The sequence below is a fragment of the Branchiostoma lanceolatum genome, chromosome 13 (assembly GCF_035083965.1).
Source record: "Branchiostoma lanceolatum isolate klBraLanc5 chromosome 13, klBraLanc5.hap2, whole genome shotgun sequence".
Taxonomy (NCBI): Eukaryota; Metazoa; Chordata; class Leptocardii; order Amphioxiformes; family Branchiostomatidae; genus Branchiostoma; species Branchiostoma lanceolatum.
In genome coordinates, this window is record NC_089734.1 from 3,308,648 (window position 1) to 3,325,381 (window position 16,734).

The window sequence follows — 16,734 nt, forward strand, 5'->3', positions numbered from 1 at the left end:
TACCAAAGAGGTTTAACCTTCTCCCTGCTGCCAATCACTGTAACCAATATGGAATTGGGTGCCAAACGGCAACTTCAGTGTGCTAAAGGTTTTTTTAAACTAATCGTCGTTTCCATGAAGCCTGGTTTCTCTTTTAGTCTGTTCGTCTTTCCAGAAGGAAGTCGTGGGCACTGTCAGCATCTTAAAGGGATGACCTCAAAACCGCAGGCTGTATTTTTGGCAGCCTTTCTCATGCGTCCCTTAGAGGCTACAGATCCCCTACAGATAAGGCTGACTCACACTTGGCTTGGGATTTCGAATACCTAGTCTTTACCAGACTAACTACGTCAGCAATAGGGAGAATATGTGCCAGGGAAGTTTGGCCACCAGAGGGTTTCATGTCTTTCATTTGCAGGCGAGGGGGAATTGTTAACTTTACCGTGGCGTGGACGGACTCTACTGGCCTATCATTCCTTTTTTTCCTCGAATTTTACGATCCCTACGCCTGTAGGAAGGTCTTGTGGAAGAGGCTATCTAAACTAATATCCCAGTTCCACTAGGGCGCCGCGCCTCTCTCTGCGACCTGAAACTGACCGGAGCGCTCGACAAGTTCGTAGGAAAAGAACGAATCTTTCTACGTTTTGTGTGTTTTGTTCACGGTGTTTTTAGTCATACTTTTATATTTTGTATGATATTCCAATGATGAAGTCAAGGCTTACACAATACAGCTTAAGGACGCAGCGAGGTCGCAGGTTCAGTGCGATATGGGCCTTAGAAGCTGGAGATGCCCTCCAGATAAAGGCTGACTCACACTTGGCTTCAGTGATTACTAATAAATCACATCCCTCGAGACTTGGCACTCCTGGAGAAAGTGCACAAGTATGTTCCTGTTCCTCTTTCTGATTGGCCCAAATATGGTCAACATCACTCCCCAATCCTTCCTACATGTCATTGAGCAGTTTGTCAGCAGCCCACGTTGTAGGTTATAATGATATATAATAGCAACACGTTTGCTTAGTTTCAATGCCAAGTATAGCAGTCACATGTGTCTTCGTTAGCGAACACTGAAGTTTGCACGACTGAGGTCACGGTTCAAGTCAGGGGAAGGTTGCAAGGTCACGGTTTTCTGCTGAAGTTGCTTCCGTCGTCAGTATTGGGAGTCACGGTGATCTCCCACAGATATCCTGCCTTCTGCCCCAGTGACTGCAGTAGTGAAATTGGCGGAAGATCGCGTTTCACTGAGGTTGACCGACTTTCAGTGTTAGTGTAGCGTGGTAGGAAGTTTGGGCTGGCGCTACGGTTAGCTAACACACTGAGTCAGCTACATGTCTCTTCAAATCGTTTTATCTTTCCTTGCAATACTCCGCGTAAACTGTTTTAAAACTATGGCTCGAGACAAGAGGACGACACCGTGGGTATGGTTGATTTTTCTGTCAGCGACCGTGGACGTTGAAGGGTTTAATTTGGACGTGGAGAGTCGGCTGCTGTACCGGGGGCCTACAGGCAGCGGCTTCGGCGCATCGCTCGACTTCCACCGAGCAACCAGCGGAGGAGGTGCCGGGTATGTTACAATATTTATGGTCCATTTATATTATGACCAAAACGATTAGGATATACTGTTGCTTTGAATGTACATCTTTAAAATTGCATATACTGTACCGTGATATTTTCTATTTGACAGGGTGGTTTGAACTGTCGTCTCAAAATTACATGGATTTCGGAAGCCATTAAATCTGTATATACAGTTGCATTCCGTAAACTGTCGTTCATTAGTTTGATTTCATGTTACAGTTTCTTTCATTTCTTGTCCGTCCATTTATAGTGGACATGGCCTTTTGTTACACTGCTATTTCTCTCCCCCACCAAAAAAGAAACGAACACTCCCTTAGGTAACTTCCACACAAGTAGCTATCTATTAAAACTCCAAACCACGGGTGGTCTCTTTGAACAAAGACCTCTCTACTGTGAAACAAGAACCGGTGGTCCCAAAACCTGAATGTTTCCTATTAAAACTTTGTAACTAAAGTCGCTCCAGAGACAGCTGTTCGGGAGAACCCGGCGTACATCAGACCGCACTCCGAGTTTTCCCAAACTGGATCCCCTTTGTTTCTGTCAAGACAGTTTCAAAACAAAGCACCATACGATTCCTGTCTTTATGTCAATTTATCTAAGAATCAATATCATGTATTGTGAGAGTTTTATCCACCTTTTCGTCGAGTAGATCGCGTTAAGTTTTCTTAGTAAACAATGGGGATTACAGTACTGATAAGCTAGCCTAGTTGTCGGCCACCTTGTATGTAAAAGAGTTTGTTGATGAAATTTCATACTTCTTGATGTTATCAAAACGTGCCCTGTTAAACGCATTCGGGTCTGAAAATTAGTCATTATTTGGGTTACATCAAAACTGCGGTAACCTTAATAGCATGGAAACCTTATCCTTTTGGGGGGTGAGGGTACCAAGTGAGATTTAGATAATCTTGGATAGTCTCTGTCCCCTAATCGTACCGACAAGCTAGCATAGTTGTCGGTCACTTTGTACGTAAAAGGGGTTTGTTGAGGAAATTTTATACTTCTTGATGTTATGAAAACGTGCCCTGTTCAACGCATTCGGGCCTAAAAAAAAATTACCACTATTTTGGTTACACCTTGATAGCCTGGAAACCCTATCCTTTTGGGGGTGAGGGTACCAAGTGAGATTTAGATAATCTTGGATAATCTCTACCTAATCTATTACGGGGCTGTAGAAATAACACATATAATAGCGCCCATCTGTATCGGCTTATGTTTTCTTGAATGGGGTTGTGTTATCTCAGTCTTACGCGGCCCATTTGGTGCAAAGTTAGCGAGACTACCGTTTAAGAAAAATGACTTAGATTACCCAAAGAAGATAAAATGATTAGATAAGGCTAGCACTACTACGTTTTACAGTAAGGAGTCGGTCATAGTCGTCGTAGGCAGTGGTACGACCGCCGACAAAGACTATCTTTTTTCCGTTATAAGACAGATGAATTTTGTACGACTTATGGACGACTATCTCAAGAATGCCCTCAGCTTGCGATCCTACTTCATTTATAACGTTCACTTGTGTATGTTCTACTCTACTATACTCTACTGTGCTCTAGCTTAGTGGTTGGGGCACCTTTCGCCCTGGACGAAGCGGCCGGAAGTGAGCCGACAGGCGCCGTGTTCAGATGTCCGGCTCAGGACGGACTTGGTGCCAATACAACATGTCACAGGCTTCCGCTCAAGCTACCAGACGGTGAGTTGGGCCGGGGAAAACTGCATGTAATCTCTAAGCAGATGTAAGGATCTAGCTCGTTGTTTCACTTTTTTTTTGCAACGTTTAGTATGTCTACCTACAAAATATGCTAGTGCACCTGTTTAAGACTTCGCCTCCTTCTATAGGGAGACGTGCATCACTAGAGGGATGTAAAAATGTAGAAAAGGCAACAAAACGCACACAATACGAATTCGAGAGCTACCTCTGCTTGGAGATCAGAAGGGCTTGGGCCATCGGATTACAGAGAGGAGAGCGGTGAATAATGACAGAATTCACCCGATCTGTCCGAAGTCTTCGATATTTTCACTGACTGTCCGTCCATTAGTTTGAAGTCATTGTGTTTGGGTGAGACAGAGACGGAGAAAGAGAGGGACGGGGAATAATCCGTAGGCACATGGAGAAAGTCTAGAAATGAAACGAAATAATGAGATGAAGAGAATGAAATGAAATGAGTGACCTATGTACAGACAAACTGTGCCATACAAGCAAAAGGGAAGGTTTGAGTACTTTTCACTTCTTCTAAGCAGTCTTTCTGGTTGTAAATACAATTTCGAAACGCCCATAGTAAACGGGAAAGTGATTGTTTAAGGGTGCGGGTCGTTGCAGTTCTGAACACAATACGTCTGTCGTGTGCGTACGGTGAACATGTGTGATGGGAGATAAGGCCGATAGTCGTGTCACGGACATCCTGTCATGAGCAGTTTCCCGCGCATTTCGCAGCCGTCACGATATGTCGTTTGGCAGTCCTGCCCATCAAATTCTCGCAGCGTAATACTGTAATTCACTCCATCTTCACACGTCACGGTAGTAAAATTTCACGATGTAAGGAAAATTAACATTTTCTCTGAACTTCAACTTCACAGTGGCGGCAAGTGTTTTACAGAACAGATGTGTGAAGGAATCATAAATGTGAACAACAGTTTTCTTCATGGTGATGATGATTTCACGGTACAGAGGTGACTGTGAAAACAGAATAAAGTTACAGTGAAAGAAACAGGAAAGAATTACAGTTCATCTTGACGTTTGGCAGTCTTGCTAATCACATTTTCACAGCGTAATTCAACGTAAGGCCCTTCCTCTGACATTCGGGTCATAGCATATTTAAGGGGGTGGAGACAAACAAAGGGAAGCTTACGTCGTCGCTTTCAGTTCAGCTGATCACTGAATATCCTGCTTACCTCTGAACTTCCGCAAACTTTTGCAATGGTATGGTCTTGCTATAAAGTTTCTGATATGACGTCATTTTCAGACGACAAAATACAAACTCACACCATATGCGTACTGGACAGAATAGTTAACTCAATCGATGAATAAATGCAAAGCATGATTAGGAAAGGACCAGGTCAATATGTCAAAATGGGATCATCATAACAAAAAAATGTACCAGAACAAAGTTGTTGCTCATCCAATCACGATGTCCGTTACATACACGTTTCAGCCAAGGCGAATCAGATGATGGGCGCGACCGTACGGACGTCGCCCCTTGAGGACCTGATCGTTGTAAGTATGACAACCTCTTCTTTTTTATCATCGCGAAGAAGGTTTTATTTCAGGAACCATTTGTCTGTACGTCTGTGTGTCTGTTAGTCGACAAGATAACCCAAGAACGGCTGGGGTGGATTTATATTTGGGGTGTCGGTAGGTTGTGGCAAAGTTGGAGATGATGAGATTTTTAACAACCTGGCGGCTTTACATTGTACTGCATGCATTGTACTTCCAGTTTACATTGTACTGCATGCATTGTACTTCCAGTTTTGATATCTCTCGTTCTCGATATGCTATGGACATAATTTTTGGGGTCATAGATAGCTCTTGTGTTGGGAAAAAAGCTTTTCCTTTTCCCACCTGCACAAATTCCCCTTAAAACAACGACTATTGTGTGTAAATGTTATTTTCTATCAAATGTAGGCATGCGCACCAAGATACTGGTACAAGGGACTGAAGGGGTTCATCGAAAGCTGGAATCTCGTCGGAAACTGTCTTCTCGCGAGAAAAAACATGACTCGGATCCAGGAATTTTCACCCTGCAAAGACAGTAAGATGGTCACGGTTTTTCTGCTCGTAGATAAAATCTAACTTCCACCACACTTCATCATTTGGAGCAACAATATTGACGATTGAGTATATTCATCTTATTAAAACCTTGCTTCGCCGGATTAATTTTTGACATGGTTGACAACGTCGTTCAGCATGTACATAGAATGCTTTTGGTAATGAACTATAATTGAGTTATGATACCGGGCGTGCACCAATGTTTACCGACATATTAGCAAACGTTGATTAAATGTTACTTAGGAATTTATCAAGGAGTCTTCTCATTTTCTTTCAGGACAATTTAGAAGAGCGGCATGGTTCGAGGAAGGATTCTGTCAAGCCGGGACAAGCGCTGCGTTTACTCAGGTAATGCCTGAGTCACATTTCAAGGGGAGGGATGGCCCGAGGTGGTATTGAGGTTGTAGTCGATCTAATCCCCGACCGTGCTCTGAAGTGTAGGGGACATGTACACTGGCTTGATAGTCACAATTCCAAACCAATGCCCCGCGGGGTAGTTTATTTACGGCTTTTTTTCACTTCTTCTTCTTCTTATTTCTTCATCGTCTTCTTCTTTCACTTTTGCGTGACCGAATGCCGGGCTATTTTTTTGGTCTAGGCTAATTCGCACTTAGAATAGGGGGCCAATGTTTTCACGATCAGGTCACGGTCTGGATCCAACGTGTCTTTTCTGAGCCCTAGAGGGAAGAAAAAAGAAGATAAAACTCCCGCAATCGTTTAGAAAAGTTTTTGTGTGTCTTTGTTGGTCTGGATGCATGTAGAATGCGCCTTGTCTGGAACATATTTTAGCCAGATTATATGTACAGATCTGTTATTCGTTACATGATAACATGTGGATATCAATTTGTATCTCTATTCTACAGAAGGGAGACATTGTGTTTGGAGCCCCCGGCAGCTATCTGTGGGAAGGTAGGCACGGCACATACTCACACTTACACATGTAACGTTATATGGTAGCAGAGACTTTGCATATGCACAGTCTCCTTGCTTAAATCTAGTCTGCAACAGAAAATAATCTTAACTTGTATCCGCCCCTAGTTCAGCTTCTTCAGGCTCGAGCGATGTTTTAATTAACAGTAACAAAAAATGATCGTCTTTCTTATGTTTAAACAAAATGTGTTTTTTTTTTCAGGGCAAATCTACTCCATCGACCGGTTAACTCTGGAGTTAAGGCAGACTGGGCAGAGGCAGAATTACTTCGACGATTACTCCGGTATGTCGTATTCTCGTAAACAAATCATACATCAAACAGAGAAATCTTATAATCATAGCATTAACATTAATCCACCGGCTTACATAAATCCGCCACTTCGAAAACATACAGTGGGGTTGAGAGATATCTAGTGCAGCAACCCCAGGTATGCAGTTTAGATATACAGGAGTACATTATACTGGGGGACGTTGGGTTGGACGTATTTTTTCAGGGTGGCGGAATTATGTACCCTGGTGGAATTACGTTAGTAGATGTTGTAGATACATACACAATACAAAAGGTACGACAAGCAACTGATATTTTAGACAGCATCTGCTTTCATCATTCACTGACGAAAGATCAAAAACGTATCAAGTTGCTTGAGTAATTTTTGTATTGTGTATTTTATTACCTGGATGTCTAAACCTTCATCGACGTATGGTATTCCTATTCTAACTTCTTATTACATTTACATGATCCACCGCACTGATTTCCCCTTGTACATAGACATGCTGCGTAAATTACAAGTTTACGGCATGGTAGAATTTAGATAAAAACTAAAATTCCTGTCGTTTTCTCCAGGTGCTTCTGTAGCTGCTGGAGACTTGTCGGGCAGTGGTGATGCAGGTAATAAGGACCTGACTGTCAGATAATCGTTTACCCCAATATATACATGATTGTCTTGAAGTCTATAAAGGAACCAAGCGAATCAAAATGCTCCTTTCCTTAGGTAATTTGAAATGCCATGAGAACTTGACATTGACATATATTCAATCAGGCACTTATAATTCTTTTTTTAATTTATGATTTTTTTTCATTTCACGTGTAGATTACGTCATCGGTGGGCCGAGGGCGAAACGAATCATGGGATTGGTGAGTTTGCGCACTACAGTATTTCATCGATCGAATAGATTGTCATTCAAAATTAGCGGTTCAACCAATAAGAGGGTGGCTGCACGTTGGCCAATTGTTTTGTTCTTTTCTACTTTATCATTTTGAATTTGTACCTTTTGCCGGAAATTGGCGAAAAAGGGGTCTAATATATTGCCGCACGAAACATGTAAAAGCAGAATGTACAGGAAACGAAACTGAGTGCGATTGTATACGGCGTCTATTTAGATACTGCTATCTAAGAACATTTGTAGATATAGCTCAACTAGGTATAGCAATATATACGTATGTCACAATGATTATGATTAGTTCGCGATATTTAGTTCTTTTCTATTGCAGGTATCTATCGTGAACAAGGATATGAACTTCATCACTGAGCTGATAGGAGAGCAGGTAAAGGAACAATTTGAAATATATCATTTCAACCTTGGCACCCAGATCGTACATGAGTGTTACGTCATGGATTCTGTTCTTGATAGTTAAGAACAATGAATACGATATCATCGAGGTTCACAATATTGAGCGAACAAATTATCAAACGCAGAGCTTTACATTTGTCGTTGTTTTCAAATATTTCAATGTATTTTATCATATTCAAATAATTGATATTAATACATTTCAGCTTGCCTCTGGATTCGGATCGTCCCTCTCTGTGACAGACGTAAACGGCGACGGGTAAGATAATTCTTCTTCTTATTGCAAAACCTACACCAGTCATAGATCAATCCAACTTTTTAATACCACAATTTTACCTCGTATTCCTGTCACACATCGTGAGTACTTATTCGCACTCACTTAGATCCCCTTTCCACTAGACGGTGATCGCCTAGCGCCCAAAATGGGATCTGCAAGACCGTTGATTCCATATTTGACCGGGACGCAAGATGTATGATCTAAAAGACAACAAAGTACACAAAGCGTTAAAAAATAGTTCTTTATCTATGAATTTACTTTATCAATATGTTTGATCGCTCCGCAGTCCGAGTCTCTAGTGGAAAAGGGGTGTTTATAAGCGTTATGATAGCAGCGCCATCTAGCGTGTTGTTCTTGTTTTGCCACAGCCGGGCGGACTTGCTGATCGGTGCGCCGTACTTCAGTGTGTTGAGCGGCCCCACCATGCAGGGAGACGTCGGACGGGTGTACGTGTTCACCTGCATGTCTGAGCGAAGATACTGCGGTTTGATAGACGTAAGTATGCCACTGTATCAGTATGGTTCAAGCGTCATGATCACTTACTGACCAGTCTAACCGGTCCGGACCTTTTATCCTGGAAGTAAGTGCGTTGGGACCGTGCGCTGGCTGGCCCGGGCTTGATCCCCGGGTGTCAGGAAACTGTGCTACTCGCTTCGTGCGTTTCACCATGCTAAAGAGACGCTTATAGGCTTCGCCTCCCTCACCCACCCTTTAAATGAAAAGAAACGTCCCGCAAACAAGCTCCCTGACACTGTTTAACCTAAAATTTGCAGTGGTTTTAAGTTCGCGGCGAAGACCTTACCGCGAAAACGGATTATTACGTGATTACTCTTCAAGCAGATGTCAAGTGGACAGTCATGACGTTTTCTGTCAGGTTGGGTTTTCTGACGATCAAAAATTCATAGTTTTGCGCCAGTTTTGCGCCCAAACAGTCGCTTTGTGATAAGTTTTGGGTTTTTTTCCACAGGCGCAGGGCTCCATCAGAGACACCACGCCAATAACAGGCCGCACCGCAGGGGGGCGCTTCGGCACGGCCATGGTTGCCATGGGCGATATGGACAGCGATGGGTTCAACGGTAGGTTAGCTCTAACTTAGATATTACTGGCGTCTCGTTGTTGTATATAAACATATTATCGAGAAGTCGGTACCGCAAAGTAAATCTGACTAAAAACTGAATATGTACGAACTACGAACTATGCACCAGATACAAGATATAATACAGCACAGATCACTGTTTGTATCTTGCTGCTAGTACAACATAACCCGTATGAAAAACAAAATAAGAATTATGTTAAAAAAAGAAAAGAAATGAAATCTCACGAGGAAATGATGCTGCACTCATCTTGTAGCATGCACACGTCAAGTATTATGCTGCAGTTTTTTTTCGTTCCTTCCCTTTCTCGGCAAGCTATGTCATAGAAACCAGTTACTGTCAATTCCAGATGTAGCGGTAGGTGCGCCGTATGCAGGCAAGACAGGAGAAGGAGTGGTGTACATCTTCAGGGGATCGCTAGGGGGCCTCAGAGAGGAACCGTCGCTTGTAAGAACAGTGTTCTTTATTCACAACCAAGATATATGGATATATATACACCAGAGTTTGTTTTCTAGCATGATTGCATTTTTGTGATACTGTTTTAATTTTTTTTCTCTCTCTCTCATGCATCAGGCAATAGAAGCGAGCTCTGTTGGGCCCGGTCTGAAGTCGTTTGGTTACTGCTTATCAGGCGGTGTAGACATCGACGGTAACCTTTACCCAGGTGAGATTTTTGAAAAAAGTATGACCCCCACAAAAGAAAATAACAACATAAATTAACGCCTCAACGTTGCAAACACACATACACGCACGCGCTCGAAAGCACACAACAATAAAACAGATTAGCACACACGAACTAATTCGAACGTTACAAATGACTGCGCTATCGATGCAGCTAAGACGATTTTACAATGCACGTTTGTAATTTCCAGATTTGGCAGTTGGCGCATTTGAATCTGATGCTGCTACAGTCTTTAGGTAAGATCCTAAATTTGTTCAGTTATTCATAAAAATGAACCTGTTTAAAAAGATATAAATGAATTATATCCTATACCAAAAAAGGCAATGGGACTACCTTTATCATTTGTATTTTTTAATGTACATAACATCACCACTTCCCTCCCAGGTCTGTCCCCGTGATCGACATCATCACCTCCGTGCTGTCCGTACGCCAGAAGGTTGTGGACCCGGAGACCAGACGGTGCTATACTGCTGACGGAGGAAGGGCCGCCTGGTACGTTCCCTAATCTGCTTAGTAACTAATTTATATAACAAGATCATAGCATGTCCAGAACAAAAGATACAAAACCCAGAAGTTCTGCTGCAACACCAAGGCCACACAACAGGGGGTCCCAATTCGACCTCGACCTTCGTCTTGACCTTGACCTTCCCAATTGAAATCTCATTCTTCAATTTTCTGCTATGAATGTGTCTTGCCTTATGAGAGTCAGTGATAAATTCACAATAAGGAATAAAACAAGAAATTCGCAAAAAACTATTTGCTGTGTTGAATCGCGGTTAAGCTGACATTTTCCTTATTTTACCTTCATACCAGTTTCAGCGTGATGATGTGTGTGTGGAGTACGGTTATTAGTTGTACTAGTACTACGGCTCTAGCGGTGTAAGTAGTAGCTGTTTGTTGTGTTGATCGTAAAAAGCATTTAAACTGACATTTCCCGCCCTCTAGTTTCAACGTGATGCTGTGTGTAAAGTACGGAGGCCATGGTGTGCCTGAAATTAGTTATAGTACTACGGGGATGGCTGTGTCAGTAGAACCTGTTTGTTGGTTGATCATGAAAAGCAGTTTAACTGCCATTTCCTGCTCTCCAGTTTCAACGTGATGCTGTGTGTAGAGTACGGAGGCCATGGTGTGCCCGACACGCAGGACTTCCTGGTGGATGTGGTGTTAGACGGACCGTTACTGCCTCTGCAGCGAGCCGTACTGAAACAGGACAAGTCAGAACTCGCCATGAGTCTGCTGAAGAGACAAACGAGCTGTCTGATGCTGGACGTTCATCTCAAAGTATGATGTTGAACATTTCACTCCTTCATGACTTGTCATTTGTATTAGTTATATTTTATATATACATCATATCACATCATTTGGGCGTCAGAACCTTTTTATTGCATTCATTTTTTTATTCTCTCTCTCTCTCTCTCTCTCTCTCTCTCTCTCTCTCTCTCTCTCTCTCTCTCTCTCTCTCTCTCTCTCTCTCTCTCTCTCTCTCTCTCTCTCTCTCTCTCTCCCGATCTCCAGGATGAAATACGTGACAAGTTGACACCAATCTCGGTTGAGGCAACCTTAAGGTTAAGCCTTCCTAAGCAGCCAATCAGCGGGCAGCTCTTTCCCGTTCTTCGTCCCGACGCTGAAACCCACCTCAGCACTCACGTGAACATGTCACGAAACTGCGGATTGGACGACGTCTGTGTTCCTGACCTAACGGTGCAAGCACACGGGTGAGTGATTTAATTTGCATTTGCAAACTATCTGAAAGTAGCCCTCTGGGCTGAATACCTATAATGTAGGACAACAACAAGGCTACCATTTTCCATTTTCAAGTAGAATTACATATTATGATACAAGACCTAGGCTTGTAACACATTCATTTAACGTCTTCTTGTATTTTTTGTTTGCGCGCGCCAGTCGAATGAAATGTCTTTATAAACCTTTCTTATCTAAAATTTGTAGTTCTACGACAACTATATACGTCGGAGATACGACTTCCATTGTCCTTGACATCACCGTGTCAAACAGAGGGGAGGAGTCGTACGAGTCTCAGCTGTTCGTCCTTGTGCCGGAGGAAGTGGACTATGTCGGGGCGCAGCGGATGGGAACAGTGAGTTTGAGATAGCGATTTACAAGCAAAATATTTACTAGTAGTTAATAGTACATTTAAAGAGACACGAATCATACATTCATCCATAATCAACAAACCTCGATGAAAAAACTTTATAATTTCTATATTAATCCTTATTCACACAGCTTGCGTATGTAACAAACAAACGTTTTAAAAATGTGAAATGATCATTGTGATCTAAATGTACGTCCCCGCTGTTCCCGTATAAAGATATTCACGCTGCGGAAAATTTTGTAACTAGTAGTATACTTTTTACTAAGTATGAAATTTGTGGTTTGAGTGACTCCGACCATTTGCATTCTGTAAACGCAAGAGGGACGCTATGTGTACAGCGTGAATTGCATTCCTGATTTTTCAAAACACTGACATTTTTTCTCTCTCTGAATTTGCAAGAACACCCCTGCCATGTGCAGCTACACTGCAGCAGGGACGGGCGGAACCATTAAGTGCGGGTTGGGGAACCCTCTGAAGGCAGACGCAACGGTAACTGCAAGTTACATGACTGTGATAATGGAATGAACTAACTGAAGGCACAGTTATAAGCTGGTTCATGGTTTTAACTGTGTGTTATGTGTCAGTTGAAGGCCCTTGACACATAAACAAAACATGCTTGGACATGGTATAAAGCATGGACCTGTTTACGTGTTCGGGACCTTTATCTTTGACCTCGCGCATGCCTCGTTAACCGGACGATCCTAATTTTAGAACCTTAAGCTTAGCCTTATTCTTTGGACTTACATGTATACCTTAACCACACCGAAGCCTTTTGTGGGACTGGTCACTAACCACTCGGTATGCACACCTCTTTCTAAAGCGATATGAATATTTGCTGTTCAACGTCTTCTGATCCTATGAAGGCAAACATTTATTCCTTCATAAACAATATAGCTGTGTACATATTTTACAGGTAGTTTTGCAGTTACGTTTCCTGGCCGCGAACCTTAACGGGAGCCGTAGCTTTTTGGATTTTCCTGTCTTCGCCAACAGGTATGTAAAACTTTTTTTATCAGTTTGTAAAAGTAGATTAGATCTAAACTCTGTTTCGACACAGCGAGAAAACCCGCCGAAATTTTGTGTCCACACTGCAATCTTCTTGGTTGGATTATCAACCACATTTAACGCATACCTTAATCAAACCTGTCACCAGCAGCATTGTTTACTGTACTGTACATAAACTGTCTAGTAATTGGGGTGCTTGGTTGTGACAGGTGGACCCTGTAGGAAACTCATTTTAGTTAAAGGTAACTATTTTGTACACACGTTAGAATAAACAGCCGTTTCTTTACCTCTTTCAGCTCAACACCGGACGACATGAGTACAACTGGGGACAACCAGGTCGTCTTTTCTGCACAAGTCGTGGTCGAAGCAGACGTGACAGTCAAAGGGTAAGATTCTATTTGAAATATGATTTTAATCCTTCACATAAGCTGTTTGTTTTTATATTCTATTCTATATCATCCACTGTTTACTCGTTTGTATTGCATACCCGGTAAACCGCCTCACGGAGTAACACACCAGGTTTGTACTAAACAGTACAAGCTGTATATCCGGACAGATTTATTTGATCCACTTATACCGGGATGAACCGACAATCTTATCAAGTAGCGTGCACGTGGTGGGCTCGTTAACGTGTTTAAGGTGACGCTCTCCTCAAACTCGGGACCTTCATTTAATGTCCTATCCGGTGGACATCACAAACCAAAGCTAGACACTCATTTACGCTTGAGGCGAGTGAGGACTTTGGCGTGCCTTTCCCAAGGACACAACATCGTGAACTGTGCAAAACCCTAAACACGGAGCCACCGTACCAACTTCTTTATAATGATTATGATAATGATGTGCCTTGCATTGCAGAGCGTCCCTTCCCAGAGATATGTGGCTTGATAATACCTTCGTTCGAGGAGAAGAAAGTGTCAAGGGCAGACCAGACGACAACTTAGACACGGATGTAGAGGCAGAGCCTGTTATTTCTCAAATAAAACACGTTTACGAGGTAAGCATTTGTTTATTTCTACACATTAAACGCGAAATGCCTCGAATTTTGCTACGCATCTCCGGAAATATTTGTCTTACTTAAGGCTATTGTACTTATGCTGACCTGGCAATTTTGTTAAACACTTGCAGTCCTTCGGTAGGCAATAAAACGATAGCTCTAGTCAGACGTGTTTTACATTTTTCCAGAATCATCACGTTCGTTTTTATCACATTTACTGTACAGGTTAGGAACCATGGCCCAAGCGATGTCGGTCAGACCATCGCCACTGTCCTGTGGCCATCCACAACCGAGGACAGAAGCGTAACTGTAGCGGTCCCAGGCGTTTCTTTGAAAAGCCAACAGGGGTATTGTCTTGTTGACAACGCTACAACTCTAGTGAGTTGGTATTTTTTATAATATCTAACTAACGAAATAACTAATCCATCGATCGATCGATCAATCAATCAATCAACCAATCACTCAATCAATCAGTGGTTTTAGAACCGAACCATATTCTCATTCCGTTCATACATTAGGGTACAATGTAGTTTGATCTCTTCCGATTTTCTTCGGGCAAAAAAATTGATACATTATGCGCGCAGTGACTGAGTGGTGCTTATGTGCTTAATGTTGTTCATTTCAGATGTGTGGCAATGTCGGCGACTGTTACACCATAAGCTGTATAGTCAATGAGCTGAGGAGTGGAGACGGCTTCGTTCTGGATATCACGTCGGAAATAGAAGACGTACAGGTCAGTATTCAGTTTAGAACACACACACACACACACACACACACACACACACACACACACACACACATACACACACACTCACAGATAGCCATGTATATTAGGTATAGTTGAACATCTTTTATGTTTGTCCCGTGATATGATCATCACGGATAATTGTCAGTGTTTGGAAGCTGATGAAACAAACTTTAATTAATTCAAAAAAGGCATTTTGTTATAATCAAAGTACATCGCCCTTAGTCTTCTGTATATTCTATGTATACAACGCTGTATTAAATCTTGTGAAAAGTGCCGACAAGGGGAAAGGTGCCGGTGATATCAGTTCCCTGTCAGATTCCTTGTAGATGTGCGAATATTTGTAGTATTTCCGTGTTGTTCCGAGTATTTGTTTTCCTGTGTTTGTAACAAAAGCCAGTAAATTTAGAAGTCTTGTTCGATTTCTACAGCTTTCTTCCGTTGGCAACACGACCCAGGACCGGTTTGTGTCATCAGTGCGGGTGGTGGTTATGGACATGCCGTACCGCATCAGCCCCACAGCGCTCCCAACGGCAGGAACTAACGTAAGGTTTAGTACCTCATTTTTCCTATACAGCGTAAGGCCTTTCCTTGTCACGCCCTATTTGTAATCCGTGAATAGTTTCATCAGGTTGGTACGTCACTGAATAGAACAGAAAAGATGATTTGTACACATCCTTAACGTTTGGGTCCGCATCTATAGATAGCGACACCTAGCAGCAGTGCAATGTGAACCAGTCAGAATTGCCCCGCGTAAGGTCGTTGGAATGAAAAAAAATTGTTGTGTACAAAGGGTCTTTTTATAATATTCCTGTTTTCAATCGTGTCTTCAAAGGACAAGAAGATTAGATTGGTGAAAGCAGTGTTGGAATCGGGTTCACGTAATAGCTTCGGTAGTGGTGTAGACTGAGTTATCTTGCACATGAAAGATGTTTTATTCAATATACAACAAGTTTTGTGTGGTTTAACGATGACAACATCACGTCTAGGTTTCTTGGGCTTTTAGCATCATTTGTAGTTTTGTTGCTGAAACAGTACTAATTTTTATATTCTTTATTTCCACAGGTTACCACAACCATCATCTTACCGAGACCTGTCACCAGAAAGAAGGGAGTGAAAGCCTGGATCATTGCGAGTGCCGCGTTGAGCGGTCTATTGCTACTGGTCGCCATCGTGCTAATACTCTACCGGGTATGTACAATAAACATGTCAACGAATCACGTAGTTAACGTTACAGCTATATCTCAATATAGCTTGATTGATATCCATGTTATGAAAGTACGTTTTTATCATATACTGTATTCCATTGCAGCTTGGTTTCTTCGATCGAAAGAAGGTGTCCAAAGAAGATGACGTATTTGACGCTCAAGACAAAGATCTGGACAGTGGCATTCAAGAGGACGAAGACGGATCAACACTCAAGGGGCCTTGACGAAGAAAAAGCATGCAAAATCGAAAAAAACCCACTTCAGAATATTTCACAGATATTCCTAGATTTCCATTGTAAATATTTCCTCAAAATTGTTAATAGCTGTTTTTTCGATTGTTTATTTGTTTATGAACAATTACATATTGTTAGAAACAAATGATTTTTTAATTGCGGAATAGAAGGAGCGAAGAATTCTTCGAACATCATTTTCAAAACTAGATGGAAGAACCCTTTTCCTAATCCTGATGGGCTCTTCCACTCACTTTCCATATCATTGAAGCAGGAAAATGCTGACAGCCATGTTGGTGTCCTTAATTTGTGTGTATTTTCTTGTATTCGCTTTTGTGTATAGAACTCTATATTTCTTGAGAGGGTCAGAAGATATCTAGATATCGATGACGAGTCACTGAAATGTAAGCTGAGTTCGCCTCGTTGGTGTTCCTAATCAACGTGGCGAGCAAATATTATAGTGATAATCGGTGAAAATAGGCTGGGCCTATTGTAGATGTACAGAAAAGTGTATATTTTGTATGGACGCGTACATTAACTATAACGTGGTGTTTAACACTGTTCTTAGAATACTAATTA

General features: G+C 42.1%; 2 protein-coding genes across 2 annotated transcripts; both read left to right on the forward strand.

Moving 5' to 3' along the window:
- The first annotated feature begins 858 nt into the window (after nt 1-858).
- On the forward strand, nt 859-11,072 carry LOC136446932 (integrin alpha-5-like). The gene is made up of 18 exons (XM_066445598.1): nt 859-1,540; nt 3,102-3,238; nt 4,698-4,759; nt 5,168-5,294; nt 5,589-5,659; nt 6,175-6,220; nt 6,444-6,524; nt 7,086-7,130; nt 7,333-7,376; nt 7,734-7,787; nt 8,017-8,069; nt 8,456-8,582; nt 9,055-9,163; nt 9,531-9,628; nt 9,755-9,845; nt 10,054-10,099; nt 10,248-10,355; nt 10,809-11,072. The coding sequence occupies exons 1-18, from the start codon at nt 1,305-1,307 to the stop codon at nt 10,960-10,962; spliced, it is 1,689 nt and encodes a 562-aa protein (XP_066301695.1). The 5' UTR covers nt 859-1,304; the 3' UTR covers nt 10,963-11,072.
- On the forward strand, nt 10,962-15,450 carry LOC136447112 (integrin alpha-8-like). Its single transcript, XM_066445805.1, has 10 exons — nt 10,962-11,144; nt 11,448-11,578; nt 11,811-11,958; nt 12,373-12,462; nt 12,887-12,966; nt 13,275-13,364; nt 13,834-13,972; nt 14,598-14,705; nt 15,149-15,262; nt 15,421-15,450. The coding sequence occupies exons 1-10, from the start codon at nt 10,962-10,964 to the stop codon at nt 15,448-15,450; spliced, it is 1,113 nt and encodes a 370-aa protein (XP_066301902.1).
- Nucleotides 15,451-16,734: the final 1,284 nt, after the last annotated feature.